This window comes from Accipiter gentilis, chromosome 5 (genome assembly GCF_929443795.1).
Source record: "Accipiter gentilis chromosome 5, bAccGen1.1, whole genome shotgun sequence".
Classification (NCBI taxonomy): Eukaryota; Metazoa; Chordata; class Aves; order Accipitriformes; family Accipitridae; genus Astur; species Astur gentilis.
The window spans coordinates 40036442-40053671 of record NC_064884.1 but is presented as its reverse complement, the minus strand read 5'-3'; the positions used below and the strand labels follow the sequence as shown (position 1 = coordinate 40053671).

Genomic DNA, 17230 nt, shown 5'->3' with positions numbered 1-17230 from the left:
AATACTCAAGAAGTATCCAAACGAAACTCAAATCAAGGTTAGAGTAAAATACAGATTATGCATTAGTGGTTCAGAGGGGGAAATTTCTCACAGAGATGTTGACGTTGTCACCAAAACAAGCATTACTACATTCCAAGCTAATGGTATGCTTAAAAGAAGTGCTTATGTATCACAGGAAGAAATGCATTGTTAGCGCATGTGACCAAGGCAAATTTTGACCACTGATGATTCCAAGAGGCAGAAAAACATGAAAAAGCCCATTTAAAAAAAAAAAAGCAACCCAACAATTTCTTAATGCTCCATAAAATTCAAGACCTGACAGAAGAGTTCAGTGGTACAGAAAAGGTCAGAATACTCTGCTGATGTGGTAATACAACTAATGACTTCAGTGCAGGATTATAAAGTGGGTTCCTGTCCTGAGGGAGCCATGAAGGAAGAAAAGGGAGATGGCTTATCTGCTGTAATGCTTGCTTTCTGAATTTATTAGTTCCCCATTTCTTCTTTTTTTTTTTTTCTTTTCCTTCTTTTTTTAAATTGATTTCCTCCCTGTCCCTTGAAATCCTTCCCTTTCTAATCCACTCTCTGGAGGAGCCACGGCTGAATAAAATTGGTTTAATGCTGTATGGGTAGGGCGAGTTACTCCACAGCTCCACAGAACAAGAACTAGCATTATCAAGCAACCTCATTTTTCGTAATGTACTTTCCAAATTGGCAACATAACAAACTTTTCTTTGTCCTCCACTACTTCTTATCTCCCATGTGTCTGAGAATGTAGGTTATTATTTGGAACTCTGATAAAGGGAATTGAGAGAGAGAAGCATGTAAGAGGTCTATAGACAAAAGGTTGATCAGTGCCAGATTTGCTTTTCTTCTGTCAATCCTTTTTCAAAAGTTGGTCTCATCTTCCTACCTCTTATTTTCTAACTACTGCTTGACATTTTGGCTGTTGAATGAGCATTAGAAAAAGCAGATGTGTGTTCACGCTGTATACTTAGAGTAGCCTGAGAAATAAACATCCTTGGTCCCAAGTCAGGTCAGCGTATGAAGTAATTCATAGCAAGAAATGTTGCTTTAGAGTTGTAAAAAGTCTTTGTAGGTCCAGCAGAACACCTCCCAGCCTGCCTGAAGCAAAGGAGGGAGCCTTAGGTCCAGTTACAAGCTCGATGTATGCCATTAACATAGCAAATAACTAACAACACTTTGGTTATAGTGGTATTTCTAGCTCCAAATGTGCTAAAGATTTTGTCAAAATCGAAAAATGTTAAGACTGTCTTTTAAAATGATACTATTAAAAAAGTTACATTTTGGGTGAGTTTAAATACTTTTTAGCCTTTATTGTGTATGGCATACAATTTTCAGCCTTTGTTCCCCTTGCCCCCAACTGAACAATATAAATTTTGTGAAATGAAAGGGCAGACAGCATACACTGCCCAGAGGAACATCTTTGGCATCGGAAAGGCCTTGCTGTGAGAGGTCCTGAAGGAGTGATCTTGAGACTGTTCTGGTTTAATATTTTTAAAAATAGCATCAAAACCAAAGCTAAGAGAAAGAATATGAAATTTGCTGATAGCGTAAAATTAGGAGGTGGCAACAATACAGAGAACTGCATCATTGCATAGGAAAAGTGGTTGATGCTTGTTTCTGTAGTATTAAAGGTAGAATGAAATCAGTAAATTGCTGGGTCAAATCAGGTACTGAAGGAAGGAATTTGTCTCACTCTAGCTGTCTAAAGTTAGGCATCTAATCAAAGATAATTGTCTAGGCTCCTTTTGCAGTCAATGTAAAGGCATTCCAGAAGATAAATAATCCCTCTTACCCTGTGTGCCTCAGAGGATCCAAAGAGAGGATCTGAGGGCTTTCTGTCTCTCTCCACTGACTACACAACAGGTGTAGAATACCAGTTAGAGTATACTATCGAGGAAGACTGACTCTGTCTCCTGCTTAGTTACAGGGCAACAGTGAACCAAAAATCTGAAATAGTCATGGGAAAATTGAGGAAAACCCTGAAGTACTTCTTGTGATGAAGAACTTCTAATTAATGCTGCTACTGAGGCTCCAATAAAACCTCTTCTGTTCATGGCATCTATAAGGAAGATGAATATAGACATGAACAAGACTAGGACAGGGCTGTCTATTGGGACACAAGCATGGAGAGATGGTTGAGGGAGAGGAGGCTAAAAGAGCCCAGTCTCGTTTAGCACAGCCAAATCAAGACCAGGAGGAGATACGATGACCCTTTAAAAAACAAAATCTCCCTATAGGTAAGGAAAAGAAATACTTACGTTAAAAAAAGGTGCTGGCATAGGAGCAAAGGATTTTGTGTTGGCTGTGGTGCATCTAGGGTAGGCACTAGAGTGAATAGGAAGGTGAGTTTCTAGACAGCTTCTTGAGGGGACCAGCAAAAATTGGAAGCTTAACTAGCTGTATGATGGCTTTGTGATGGCATTAAGTCAAATTTATAAGAGTTCAAGCAATTTGTATGTTGATTGGCTGCCTGTGGTTACATCCACATTGCATTTGATAGTGGTTCTCAAATTCACTGAGCAATGTGCATCAAACACATCCAAACTATAGAGCTCAGGTGATGCCATTTGCATTCACACTGATGTCAGACCTGTAGCACCTAACCTGTACTCAGGTTCTGCATGTACTAGCATAAATGCTAGTTACAAACAGAGATTTGTAAGAGGTGCATGTTTGTCCGTGCAGTTATACAGGTGCAACAGAGCATGGAATGGCCTGTCAGGGAAAGTATTAGCAGTCACAGAAGATGAGATCAGGCAAATGCCAGAAAATATTATTCAGAAGATCAATTAGTGTGGTGCCAGTTAACGCCGCTGTAACTTGCAGTCTTAGTTCTGTACCACACTCCCAGTGGTTGAGCTTCTGCACTGAAGGGCAGCCCAGTCAATTCCAGTGGGGTTCTTGGCTTTCCCAGTGGGTGGACTTGGCACCTCTGAGTCAATTAAATAGCAGTGTAGCCTCCTGAATTTCTGCAGCACAGCTATATGTTACTCTCTCTCACCCTTTGGGTTCTTTTTCCTTTTAAACAAGCTGAGAACTTTTTATAGATTCAACTTTTTGGAAAGCATATAATGGCAACGCGTGATTCCAGGTTTTGTATGTTTTTAGCCAATTAACTTCTGCTAGTTTTATAATAGAGAAAATACTTTAGGACATTTTAAAATGCATTTTCTATACCAGAGCTATTACCTTAACCTTCGCTATGATCTGAAGGGTAGTTTGACGAGGTGAGTCCAGTTCTGCAGGGCCGGGCAGCAGCAGCACACCACTGTCCTATCTGTGAAGTGGCAAAACCCATCCTTGCTGGTGGAGGAGGCAGAGCCACCTCGCAAGCACGTGTTCCTGGCCCCACCTCAGGTAAAAATCCTGAGTAGACACAGATATTTGTATAGTGAATCAGATCAGGGAACTGAACTGGTTTAAAATTAACATTCCAGGGTGCTTTTTGGCCCAGTTTTAACTTGGACCAGTTCTCCATTTTGGTTCATCCTGCGGCTGCGTGAATACTTGTGCCAACAGAGAGGAAGAAGGAAACGGTGGCCTGGAGATGGCAGAGTGAGGCCACAAGTGATGGCTCATGCCAGGACTAATGACCTCCCTCTTATGAGCCAAGATCTTTTTGTCTAAAATGCAACAAACCTCCATGCGGCCTCCAAACCCACTACTAGCCCTGTGAGAAGCAGGTGGCATTAGCTCCACTCCTCCTTCCTCTGAAGAACTTGTTTCAGTTTCCTCTTTTCCAGCATCTTTTACAGCTGCACCCATCTTGCAAGTTACCCGGGGCCAGGGAAACCAGTTGTGTTTTCTTAGTGAAACCTGATGTTTCTCATGTATTGCCATGGCTCCAGAAACCAAGACATTTTGAAGTCAGGTGTGCTAGGAGATGCCCAATAATACTGCAAAAATCAGCCATGCTGCTAAAAGGATTTCTTTCCGTCTTTCTGTTACCAGGCTAAGTGTTGCTACATGACAGGTATAACCCCCTGAATGTCCTTTTCTGGTTCCTTCTCATTTGCATTTCTTCTTGTATGCTTTTGGACATTCTGAATTCCCAAAATGTCCCATAAAATAGTCCCTAAAATTCAAGTACCAGAAAGCAACCCTTCTCCCTTCAAGCTCAAGTTTGGTTTTGGTTTTGGTTTTTTTTTTTTTTAATTGTTATTTCAGCTTTCTTAGTTAAAAGGAATGAAGCTAAGTAGTGAGTCATGCATTTGAAGAGAAGATCTGAGGAACAGGAAGTGAGAGAGGAGATGAGGAGAGAACTCAGGAGTGAAGGAAGGGCGAAAAGAAGATAGTGTCAATGTTCAGAACATAGTCTGAATAAGTAAAGCAGTTTTCACTCCCCAAGATGTACAGCAGCAAGGCTCTGCTGTGCCCTTTGAAATGCTCTTTGATGGCCTTGCTTGTGTGCATTTTCTAGGCAGCCCAACTAGAGCAAGCTGCCCTTGAAAAGCTCTTTGGAAGATGTAAAAGGTCTCTATTGTCTGTAATGGAGGGAGAGGGAACCTTGTTACAAGTTTGTGTAGTAATTGCATTATTTTTTTCTCGTATCTGAGGTATACATCTATTTCTCCTTTGGGAGCTGAAGCAAAAGAACAATCTCAGTCTTTGCCAGTTTCCTAATGAGTAGATGTTCTGTCCCACATTACTTTGCAAGATAAGATTGTATATTGGACATCAAAGGAGGTATCAATACAAAACCAGATCCCACTGACGTATTAGCACAACACAGTCACATTTCAGTGAATATATAGTGTGTGAATCACACACTGTACACTGCATGCTTTAGGAATTTAGGCTGCTTTGTGACATTAACATAAGTTTACTGTTCAGAGATAGGTGGTTCCTATAGGATTTTTCATTGGTTCAAACAAATGTTAAACATCAGATTGCCAGTGAAGTAAAGAATTTAAGATTTGTATTGTGTGTTAAAGCATGTTTCATTTTGTTTGTGTATCAATTGCTGTATTTAGGTAGTTTCACTTGGAAAGAGTTTTATAACATCTTGGCCACAAGTGTGCATTGTGCCCCATACCATACTAAGGAGGTCAGCAGAAGTTCTGCCGGATTTTAATCAATATATCCAAGTGTATGAATAAGCATTTGAACTTCTGTTAAATAGTATGGCTTACTTTATGATAGAATTAACTGTACATTTTAATCTCTAGTTGATGAAAACCAGACAATTTGGCATTGCACGTATGGGAAATAGGTAATTGTTGCATATGTGTTTGTGTTATAGTCAGTGTTGCTTATTTCTCTCTATACCTCATGTTGAATTATAGGGTTATTTCAGGATTCAAAAGGTATACTAAATTCACAGAAAGATGTCAAGGACTTTAATTGACTTAATATGGTGAGTTGGCATCTTTTTGTCTACTGGGTTGCAATTAATCAAACATTTGGATGTTGTATATTCTGCATGTGCTATTTATAACTAATTTCACACACTTGTTGGATGAGTAGGAAGAGATATAAAAGATCTTGAAATTTCTTCCAGATATTTGTTGAAGCATCAGGCAGGAAGACTAACCTCCAGCATGGGCAGGCTCAGTTATGCAGAAAGAGCATCATGTCCTTCCTGCTGCCTGGTGGCTTAGGTGAGAGAAAGGACACTACAGTTAAAAGGAGGTGACACTTTATGTAGCTGAATTCAAATAAGGAAAAGGTCATCTAACATATTGAAAATATCCAAATTATAGTGGGCTCCAGCCTTGTAACTGCAATCAGTCCTAAATCAGAGACATTTGTATGGTTTGTCTTTCTCGCCTTTACCTAAGATGCTTTCACTGGACCCCAATGCCCATCTCTGGACGCATATAGTCCTTGTGGAAAGCGGAGACCTGTTCTTCATCCCTGTGTCTTTGGGCAGTTATTGGATGGAGGCTGCTTTGCTTTGATCCCAAGTGAGCTGCCTACGCATACGCCTCTACAGTTGAGCACTGCTGCCAGGTTATACATGTGCAGCCCGGTTATACATGTGCAGCCCAGGGCATGTGGATGTTTTTAAAGTAGCTCTAAAAACTCAGGTTCTATTGCTTCATGATGTCATGAATCTTAGAGTAGATGGTAACATAGTAATTTTGTAGTAGTATTCCCACATCCTTCTTAGTTTCTGGTGTTATGAAATCCTGATGCCAATTTCTTTAGCTTTACTATATGAAGTGGATGGAAGATGAGTTTAACGCTGGTTTTACTGGTTTTAGTTTGTTAGCATTAAAATGGGACCTTGGGCTATATTGTTCTAGGTGAATTAAGAAATCGTTATGTGGTTTTGTAAATATCAGATGGAATCTGACTAACTTTTTTGAACGTTAAAATGATTTTGCATGATTTTTTTTCAGTTTCACACTTCCTATGTAGCTGTATTAGAGACAGAAAGAGGGGGTGTATCACAGCACTTCAGACCTTTTTTTTTCTGTCTGTTTCTTCAGCTTCTATTTCAAAAATAGGCAGGGAGAGCTGTGCCTGTAATCTGGAGTTAAGTACTGTTATTACAGTAATTTAAAGCAGTCCTTCAAAATTTGTCCAAAAAGAAATCCAAGTCCAACAAGAAGGAAGCCAATGCTAAAGATTTTAAGAGTGACTACTGATTTTTTTATTTATGAATCTCCCTTTTTTGGTGTCTAACGTGGGGTAGGTGTTCATACAACCTTAAGCCTGATTTTCAGTGAGTGTTAGGTGTGCAATGTATTTTGAAAATATCCCATGTCATTTGCCCTGCTAGTTGTAATGCCTACCAAGGTAAATTTGCATGTCCTATCAGTTTATTCTTTTTTGACATTACTCACAGTTAATCTGTTTCTGTAAACAAAACTAGCAAATATGTGCCAGGCTTCAACTGAAATTTTGGCTGTAAGCACATAGTAACGATTGCTGTGTTTACTCTGAAAGAGCTCTCATGCAGCGATGGAGTGCTCCAGCCCCATTTTATAGAAGGAGATTTGAAAGAGAGACGTGACTACACTGCAGTGTGGATGCAAACCGTTAGGGTCCTGAGTTTACACACGCACATGTCAAAATCAGGAACTTTGCTGGAGTCCACTCTGCCTTCTCTCTGGCTAAAAATACCTGGATTTTCTTTGCTGGGGACATGAGGTGCCAACAGTAAAGAATAAAATGGTGCAATCCATGCCCCTGTTCTAATAGAGGATCCAGGATGTGACTGGGTTTTGTACATGCCCTGGAGCTAGACATAGCCAGAGAGTTTAAGGTTCTTCAATGTCATACGAAATAGTCTCGGATATAGAAGGAGGATATTAATTCAGGTCACTCAGCTCAACTAAATATGATGCTTTTTGTCTACCTAGTTTACTTTTGTACCTTGGCATGTAGTTTTATTACCTAATTGAAGGGAAAAAAATTTACCTAAAATTGATACTTTCCCAAATAGAAGTTTGCAAGCACCATTCTACACTCATCTCTCTCTCAGGATTTCAATAGCAAACGGTGGTCTGGCTTTTCTGCTTACTGCAGTGTCAGTTTGGTCTGTTGATGATTATTAAAAGTAAAAACAGGGGTTTTAGTAAATGTTCTATGCACTATTTCTCCTGTTAGGTGTATGATATCTTTCAGAGCCTAGCAAGGTGAATTTGCCTATTAGCAGATTTCTAATGAATGCATTCCTTTTTAGTATTGTTCATGGCTAGTCTGAATATGCAGTAAACATACGCTGTGCATAATGAAATTCTTCCATCCAATGTTGTATTGTATAATGTTCCCTCAAAGTGGATATTCATAAATAGTCATGTGATAAGGCTGTTCATACTTCAGTGACCAAGTAGCATCCTTCTTTCTAGAAAACTTCTAGTCCATTCTAGGAGAACAGTATGATTTTCTGCTTATTATCCAAAGGCAAGAAAGCAGAACTGTATCTTCAGTAATCTCCTTCAACCATGTTGGAGTAGAAGCTTATACAATATAAAGGAGATTGGGGTTTTGGGTTCTTTGCCTTATACTCCTATCTAAGCCACCAAAATCCAGCGAGACCAGTATACAGTATCAGCCAAGAAAGTAAAACTCTGTGACAACACTAAAAAGAAAAAAAAGAAAATTGAAGCTGACACTCTTCCTGGCCTGTTTTCAACGCAGATTGCTAGACAACCTGATCTCCATCCTAGAAGTAGTTCACAGCCGACTAACATGTATGTGGCCAGTGATGCTGTTGCATGTTCGTGTGAGTCTGTAAGTAGCAAAGCACATATGGGAGCAGTCAGTACAGCAGTTGTGATACTTGCCAGTGTGATGTTCAAGCACTAACACAAGATGCTTCTGTGAGAGTCAAAACGTCTGTCATCTGCTCAAAACTCAGTCAAATCTTGTTATCTCGTCCTGGAGCTATCATTTCTACAACAGGCCCAGTTGTCCATGCGCAAATAAGAACAAGCCATGTGAGCTCATAGTGCTCCCCATTTGATATCTCTGACAGTAACACTACTCTATCAGCATGTGATTAGTGGGTGTTTAGGAGGGATTGAGGAAGTAGGTTTTTAGGCAACTGCAGCAAGGAGGACATTTTCTGCACCAGCATGACACATACAGAGATGGTTCGCCCTCTCAGTGCCACTAAGTAAATCTTTTTCATCTCATCTGCTGAAGTTGCCTGGTAGAGAGAAAAGTACAGAAGACTTTCCATCTAAGCTACTTGCATCCCTACAAAATATTGGTTTCAAATCTACCAAGAACTTACTTTGCCCAGTTTTGAGAACATTTGAAGCTGTTAAATGGAATCCATTAATTGGAATATCACCGTATTGAGCAAAACTAGTCTTTTCAAAGCAAGTCATTCTCTCCTGTGATTGCTGCACTTATACTAGTCACCTTTCATATAACTGCCAATATGTTGGATAATGATTTTAGCAATTAAGGAATTACATATATGTGGGTATAAGAGGTACTGTGTCTTTGCCCAGACTCCTGAGGCCTTGAGTTAAAAGGTGCAAGATTAAACAGGTGTTGTAGACTTGTTGCCTTGCTCTTTGGCGTAGAGGAGACTGTGGCCGAGCAGTCTGCATCCTGCCAGTTCATCGGACGCAGTCAGACAAGATGTATGACTTTGCTTTCCTCTTCCTTCCAAGCAGTGATTTTAATTTGCAAAATGGCTGAAGGGGCCTGCACCTCCACTGGAAATTTCTTGTAGTTCATATATGGAAAAGGTTGAAAAATTCCTGAAGCTTGTGATACACAGGTAGGAACAGGAGGAGGTGAGAGAAGAGAGAATAAGCACTTTCTTTCCTGCCTGTTCCCTTACATCCCCATCCGGCCAACGTTGTTCATCACTTATCACTGCTGATGAGAGGAATGTCTGAGATGGCAAGTCGCTGCCTGTATTCCGTGGTGCTGACAGGGCAGTGTACCTTTTTTTGAGAGAGAGAAAACCCCAGTCAAGTAAGTGGCATGCTAAACTGGACAAGGTATTTAACTAGGTACGGCAGCTGGAAAGTCTGGGACCCACAGTGGTTCGCTGGTGTCGTGGTTTAACCCCAGCTGGCAACTAAGCACCATGCAGCCTCTCGCTCACTCTCTCTGCAGTGGGGTGGGAGAGAGAATTGGAAAAAAAACCCAACCAAAAACCCCTTGTGGGTTGACATAAAGACAGTTTAATCAGAAAAGGAACGGAAAATACTTCTACGACTACTAGTAATAAGAGAATATACAACTATGACTACTATTAATAAGAGAATATACAAAACAAATGATGCACAATACAATTGCTCACCACCCACTGACTGATGCCCAGCCAATCCCCGAGCTGCCGTACCCCCCAGCCAGCTGTCCCCAGTTTATATACTGGACATGATGCAGTATGGTATGGAATACCCCTTTGGCTCATTTGGTTCAGCTGTCCTGGCTTTGTCCCCTCCCAGTTTCTTTTGCACCCCCAGCCTCCGCTGGCAGGGCAGTACGAAAAGCTGAGAAGTCCTTGACTTAGCATAAACACTGCTTAGCAACAACTAAAACATCAGTGCGTTATCAACATTATTTTCATCCTAAATCCAAAACACAGCACTATACCAGCTACTAAGAAGAAAATTAAGTTTACTCCAGCTGAAACCAGGACAGCTGGTCTAATGAGATCAAAGCCCAGGCATTTCTTTGGGCAAAGCCCATCATATTTTTTTTAAAGGAACATCAGTAAGAAAAACAACCACCTCACTTGTTCATTGAGGAAACAAAAAACATGTGGAAATTTGTCCAGCATTCAAGATCAGGAAACAGCAATCACTGAAAGAGTCATGTACCATCTAATCACCTGGGGAAAAGTGGTGTTCCTTATTCCGTATATTGGTGTCTCTTGGAAACATCTGCTCTTGCTCCTGATTTTCTTTAATGAGAGCATAAATGGTGCTGTGTAATTCACCTTTTCTGTAGCATTGTCTCTTGGGTGTCTGTCGTGGGAGTCTCATTTTCCCTTCCTCTGCATGCTATGTTCTACTAATCTTATTTGTTCTGTCTATGGTGTCTGTGCCTCTGATGCTTTCTGACTTCTCTCTGGATTTTTTTTCTGGTTTCCTGATGAATTTATTGAGGAAGAATAAGTAATACTGATCATATTTGCAAGGAAAGTACTATCAATTCATATGTTTTTACTTCTACAGGGATCACTAAATTTGCTCAAGTAGGAGAGTCATTCTGGGTTTGCTCATAAATTGTTGATTCGCATAAAATATTAGAAGGTCCATTTTGGAAATAAAGCCTGATGTGCTGTGTAATATAGTAATAGAAAACTTCTTTCAGTAATTTTATCATCCAGCCTGTGGTTTGTGGTAGATGTCTTGGACTTGTGTGTTCTTTCATGCAAACAATTAGCTCAAGTTATTTTGTTTCTTCAGAAATTGATGATTCATCCAGCATCAGCCACTGGCAGCCTTCTCACTCGGGTTCTGTGCAGGCTGCTTTGCTGTCCCATGTGAATTTCCTAAGTCTGGGTCCTTCAGGTTGTTACTACTCTTGGGATGGTCCATCTGTACACGTGAGGAAAGGACCTTGGGCTTTCATTGGATATTAATTGGGAATTCTCCGTTTATCTTTTAAAAATCAGAACCTGGACTGTGTAATATCTAATTTCAAGTGGTTTCTGTTGGAGAGTTTGTCTTGAATCCTGCTTTGGGGCTTTTTCCTTTTTTTTTTTTTTTTTTCCAAGCCCTTTTCCAGTTGAAGTAAACTTTATTTTGCTTTTAAGTTCACTGGGCGGAGGAGCAGGCATGATCTTGTATTTATTTATTTTGTGTTACAGCAAATATGATTCTAGTTTTAAAAACTATATTTCAGAATACAGATCCAGAATACAGGGTATTACTGGTTGATGCCAATGCATCATATGCCCACTTCACCAGTTTTGTTGTTTATTCTTGTCTTAAACAGAGACATTTGGTGGATATTTTTTTTTTCCCATCAAGTTCCTCAGCAGTTAAAATCGCTCAGAGGGGAGCTGATAAATAATTTACAGCCATGAATTTCTAAGTACAATGAATTTTGCAGGTTATAGGTTGATCTGACAGTTGTGTGTTTATAAATACAACGATGAACGTTCCAATTCAATCTAATTTATGTTTCGGCTTACACGTTCTTATTAGAGTCATTGGGAAAAGTGGTTATTGTCTGACTAGCTGAAAGGTTGAGTTAATGTTTTTGGAGCCTCTTCTCATTTGTTTTTCTGAGGCAAAGTTAAGTTCCATGTCTTGAAGCATACTATGGTGAATGGAACCGTAGTAGAATTTGCTCTTCAGATATCTATCCTGTACTTTAGTTTTACATGCTTATGTATTTTGTTTTATTTTGCTATTTGTACTCTTTTTTATGTACATGTTTGGAACTCGGTTGCTTTTCCTTTTTACGGTTGGAAGATACACTCTGCAATATTTCTGTTGCTCAGCTGCCCAGTAGGTGAGCAGCAACATCCTGGCACTGATGGCTGGTTGTCCTTCTGTATTTAATCCCTAATCACCTGGCTGAAAGGGGAGTAAGAAAGCAAGGAGATCATGCCTGTGTCTTGGCAGGGATGTAAGAGACTTACCCCGTAGCCTGGGCACACTGTTCATGTTACAGTCTAACCTTTAGCATCAAAAGCTAGCTTTTGCTCTGATGTTAACAATAAATTGCCAATACATTGTACCTGATTTTTTTTTTTCCCCAGTAAAGAACAAAATTCTGAATGCAGTAAGTGTACCTGATAGTTGGGCATTAAGTCATAGCCTGTGTAACCTTCTTAGAAGTTAATTACAGAGCAGGTACATTTAATGGTGACTGCGTGTCCTTGTATGCGAAAGCACTACATGCATAATGGGATGAGAAGACTGTGGTAAATCTACTAGTATAAGTAGTAACAAGCACTCATATACTGCTTATTATTACACAGAGCGGAATATACACCCGTTGTGTATTCCAGGCTGGGAAATTAGCACCTCCTCTGCATTAATAAAGACGTCGGTGCCTGGGTGGGATTTTGTTGTATCTGTGATGGGAAGGGTTCATTCAGGGAGCTACCCTGAACTTGCCTGATTGCTATTTAAAGCTCAAGTGGCTTACACAGGTAGGAATGTGTGTGGCTGCCAACAGCCTTTGTCGGCACGAGGCCTGGCCCCGCTCGTGTCAGGACAGCTCTTTGCCAGGCAGAAGGCAGGGCAGAAGAAGCAGCAGTAGCACCAGGTCCCTGGTGTAGCAGGGCAGGCGAGGGTGGGAAGGGAGGGAGGTCAGATAATCCGGTGAGTGCAAATAATTTTGGCGTTGACAGTTATACCAACCAAATTGCTTTTTTACCTGTGTTTTGCTTGTGGAAAGGGTTTTTGTGTACTTATATTTACCTTTGTATTTTTGCTGGGACAGTTGCCTCTGCTGCAGGAGCTTTAGCCAGGAACCAACAGAACTGTAGTGGCAAAGGGCTCCTAGGCTTGACCTGGGTTACACTAGGGCAGAACAGTTGTAAGCAACCCCAGAAGATATAGTTCTGTTGCAAACCAAGAGAATTAGAGAAGCGATCAGAAGGAGGTGCTGAGAAGAGAAAGGCACAAAGCAGACTGCCACGGTAGTTATCTCAGGCTGGGGGAGACAGCACTGGTCCGGGCATAGACCAGCCAGAGGCTGTAGGAGATTATAGAGCCCAGCGCTAATTGTAAGCCTTTCCAATCTGACCTCCTTTTTAATGACACCATACATGCCAAAATATTCTTTTTCTTTTTTCTTTTTTTTTTTAATGCTTTCCAGGTACATATAGACTGTGGTGAGCTTTAGACAGAAGAGAGGGACAGAGAACCTGCAAACAAAGCAGGTAGTGGCAGGCATGACCAGCCAACATAGTTCACGGCAGAGCCCAGACATGCAATTAAAGCAAAATGTGTCTCTCTTTTAGAGCAGATTGACTGGAGTGGTATTGTCATTTAACCTCCGAGAGACTTCTCAGGCTGTAGCAGTGTCAGCTCTCCCTGGGCTTATTTATCTGAGTCATTAATAAGTCATCAGAGTCATTCACTTTCCATATGAGGTTATGGGAGAAAGGCACGTCTGGGTGCTCCTCGGTAGTCAGAAAGGAAAGCCTGACAAGGACAAGGAGCCCTGTGCAGCAGGCAGAGAAAGCTCTTTGGTCTCTGGATCACACTGAGGTTCAGTAGTTTTTGAAGAAAAGCTGAAAAATGTGATTATGTTGGGGGGGGGGGGGCTGTGCGCAGCTGTAAGTCTGCGTGCTTGCAGTATTGTGAGCAGCTCAAAATTACAGCCTGTAAATAGATGTACATATTTAACCTCTTAGAAGGGCTGTAGCTCCCTGCTGTAGTACAGTTAAGAATGGTAATACTTACCATCTAGATTGGGCTTTCTGTTTTCAGACCTGTGCCAGCGTTAGGTATTTTAACAGAAAGCTGGTGTGTAGTCTGTGAACAGGATTTTAAGCTTTTCGATTTCAGGGGGGACATGCTCCCCAGAATAAAAGGGGGTTCAGACCCTTCTCCGGCAGTGGGCTCACGGCATCTTTCAGCCTCCTCCCAGGAGAGACTCTCACGCAGGAGCCGATTTCTTCTCGGCTCTGACCACCGTAGCCCTCAGTAATTATAGCAGCGCTGAAATTCCGAGCTAAAAACAGAAGTGCAGCATGTGCCTATTCCCCATGTGATTCGGAAACCAGGAAATTGAAAGAGCCTGCCTGAGCGGAGGGAGAGTGCAAAGCAATAGACACATCTAATATTTATCTCAGACCCGCTACGCTGGGACGCAGGAGCTGTCATCCGCCGGAGCTGATTATCCATGCAGCCAGAGCCCAGCCTGATTGGATGTAGTAGGACCTAAGGCGACGGGGAGAGGGAGCGGGGAGAGAGTTCGCCTTGCCGCACCGAAACGTAAACAGTGGGAAGCGAGCGGGAGTCGAACGCCTTTACGCTCCGGAGAGCAAAGCCGCCGGCTGTGGGCTCCCATGGCTCCGGCGACGTCCCTCTCGCGGGTCTAGCCGTGCCCGGCTTGAGGAACGGGAACAGACACCTCGGAGGATCTCCCGCCCGTGGATAGAAATAGGGGCCATCGGGATGCGCTAGTTTTCTCCGGCAGCGACGCAGCTCCTTCGTGCGCCACAGCCGGGACGGGGCGATGGACATGAACATGAAGAAGTTCACGGTGCGACGGTTCTTCTCGGTCTACCTCCGCAAGAAGTCTCGGTCAAAGAGCTCGAGCCTAAGTAGATTTGAGGTAAAATTCGCCTTAACTTTGTTAAATGCAGCAAATACTGCGCTGGTATCGGAGACACAAGAGAATGCCTGTGCTTGCTGACACGATAAATATTTAAAGGTGATCTTTCCCAGGAGGTGGTGATGTTCGTGCCTGATGTTCTTTGTTTCAGTGTAATTCAGTGCTTTTTCTCAGTAGTATTCTATACATTGCATAATATATTTAGTGTGTTGCTAAGGATCCTTTTATCAGCCTGGCAGGGGAGAAGAGGAAGCTGGTTCAGGACATCGTGAAGTTGTAGGAAATAATTATGGATCTACTTAAATTAGCACAAATGGCACCATACTTTGTAATAGCCTCATATTTTAGTTTTCCTCCCTTGCACGTGTACCATTCTTTTTCAGTGCCAGATTTCCAAATAATTAATCCGTTTGCTAGTGCCTCTTATATATATATGGTATGTTAGATAGGGATTTTCCTGCTTGTTTGCCCATAGGTTCTCATACTTGCACAGATTTTTGCATTTATCTTCTCTCCTATGCATCCTGTTTTTTTGTTGGGTTTTTTTTTTTTTATATTATTGTGATAAGGAGAAGTTGTTCTTAAGGAGCGGGGGGGGGGGGGGGCAATGTAAAATTCAACGTACAAGGATTTAGCAGCGTTGGGAGATGAAGGCACTTCAAGTCAGAGATAGGGGCAGATAGGAATGTGTGAATGGGTTAGAACCAGGATTTCTGCCTCCCTTCCTCGAACCATTGTTCTATAGCCCTGTATTTGGAGCTGTGAATAGTCGGCAGGATGTGAGATCAATTGAATAGATGTCAGTTATATTTACGTTGCTCACTTTATCATTGCAGATGATCTGCAGCCTCTGCATTAAAATAGAGGTAGACGGGGCCTGATTCCCCTCTGCCTCACGTTTGTTTTGTGCTGGTGTACTTCAACTGACCTCCGAGGAGTTACTCTGGTTTGCACCATATTCCCAGGAGGAGGATTAGTCTCATGCTGTGTGAATACATTTTAAAATACTATTCCCTTAGTGTCCTATTTAAAGTACCAGGTAATTGAACATAAAGTTCTTCATGTGTCATTGCTTAAACAGGACATGCAGAAAAGCAGAGGTTTGGGCCGGTGTGTTTTGGGTTTTTTCTTTAACTCTTTAAAATCAGCTTTCATGAAAAATGATCATGTAAGGTACCTAATTTTATTTCACTCATCGAATAGTCATGCTGTGCATTTAACACACACTAAGAAATGAAAGTTGTTAAAGCTCCCTCCTTGCAGCAGCCCTGTCCCTCTAGGACTGAGGGGAGAGGGGGGGAACCCTTCCTTTCCCCGTTGTGACCCCAGAATTGCAAAGGCTAAGCTGAAATAGATGTTCCTTGTAACACACTGTAAATTCACTAAGCTCATGCTCCTCCAAAGCTGAGAGAAAGCAGACCTGGAGTTTCGTGGAGGAGTTCCGAGAGGGACGAGCGTCTTCACGGGCTGCCGCTGTCAGGTCGGGATGCTGGGAGGGGAGGGGGGATTGAGACAGCAGAGCCCCACCAGAGCTCCTAACTAGTCATCTGACAGCGCATAGTTTGGGAGAAACAGATTCCACCACACTAATGATTTAACTTACTGGGTAATCTAGCGTGAGTGACCAGTACGACTCAGCATTTGTAACAGGCTAGAGCCTCGCTTCATTTAAAAAAAGAGTCTTTACAATCCCCTTGATCATCAGTATTATATTAGCTTCACTGGACTTCTTCAATATCTATGAAATAGTTCTGCCCTGTGTGAGTTGTCTTGTAATGATTCTTTTTTTCTGATTTTAAATAGTTTGCTTCAGGAAGCAGCATGATACGTACCCTATTGCATGTGTAAGTTCAGAGCATTTTGTCCACTTCCCTCCTTTCTCCCTTGATTTGGCAGTGATGACCAACTTTATGCAAAGTAAGTCAGTATTATAACGCAACAGAGAACAGGGGTTGTTCCAACCAGGAAGATAAAATGATTCATAAAATCTGTTCTGCTATTTAAGTGTGAAAATCATCAGAGATGTTCCTGCTTAGAGAGGAAAAACCAAACATGAACATCAAGCCCCCCTGTGATTTCCATCCCTGAGTACTTCTGTGTATAAATTTGTAATTACAGGCTAATGAGTGCTTGTCAGCCAAACAGAAAGTGCAAAGAAGCATGTTGGTAGTTGGATTTTTAGAAGTCAGGCTATTCTTCATCCTAATAGGTGGATATTTTTAAAGAGGCAGTTAAAAGGCACAGGTTATTACATCATGGAATGAGTAAAAGTAAAATAAAAAGAAAAAATTTGGAGAAAAGATGTGTAGCACTGCTTTGCTTAGTGTGCATTAGCTAGTGTACCTGGCAGAAGTTATGTGTTGCTAGATGTCACCTGAAATTTGGAAGGGGACTGTTGTTCTAGGTTGTGTGGGTTTTTTGTTGCAGTGTTCTTTTGGCCGGGTGGGAAAGGGGGTTGAAGAGTTTAAGATAGGTGCTCCTGGATTCAAGCATTTGATATCTTTAAAATACCACTATTAGAATAAGTTCAAAATAA

At 41.5% G+C, this 17230-nt stretch overlaps 1 protein-coding gene across 3 annotated transcripts in view; it reads left to right on the top strand.

Annotated features, from left to right (window-relative positions):
• Positions 1–17230, top strand: part of RPS6KA2 (ribosomal protein S6 kinase A2) — a 303750-nt gene that overhangs the window by 116464 nt on the left and 170056 nt on the right. The window contains exon 1 of one of the 3 annotated variants that reach the window (XM_049800959.1): positions 14182–14694. The exons of the other annotated variants lie outside the window; for them this stretch is intronic. Within the exon in view, the coding sequence (XP_049656916.1) occupies positions 14596–14694 (99 nt within the window). The 5' untranslated portion in view covers positions 14182–14595. Of the gene's footprint in view, positions 1–14181; positions 14695–17230 lie in introns of those variants that run through there. 3 annotated transcript variants of the gene reach the window in all.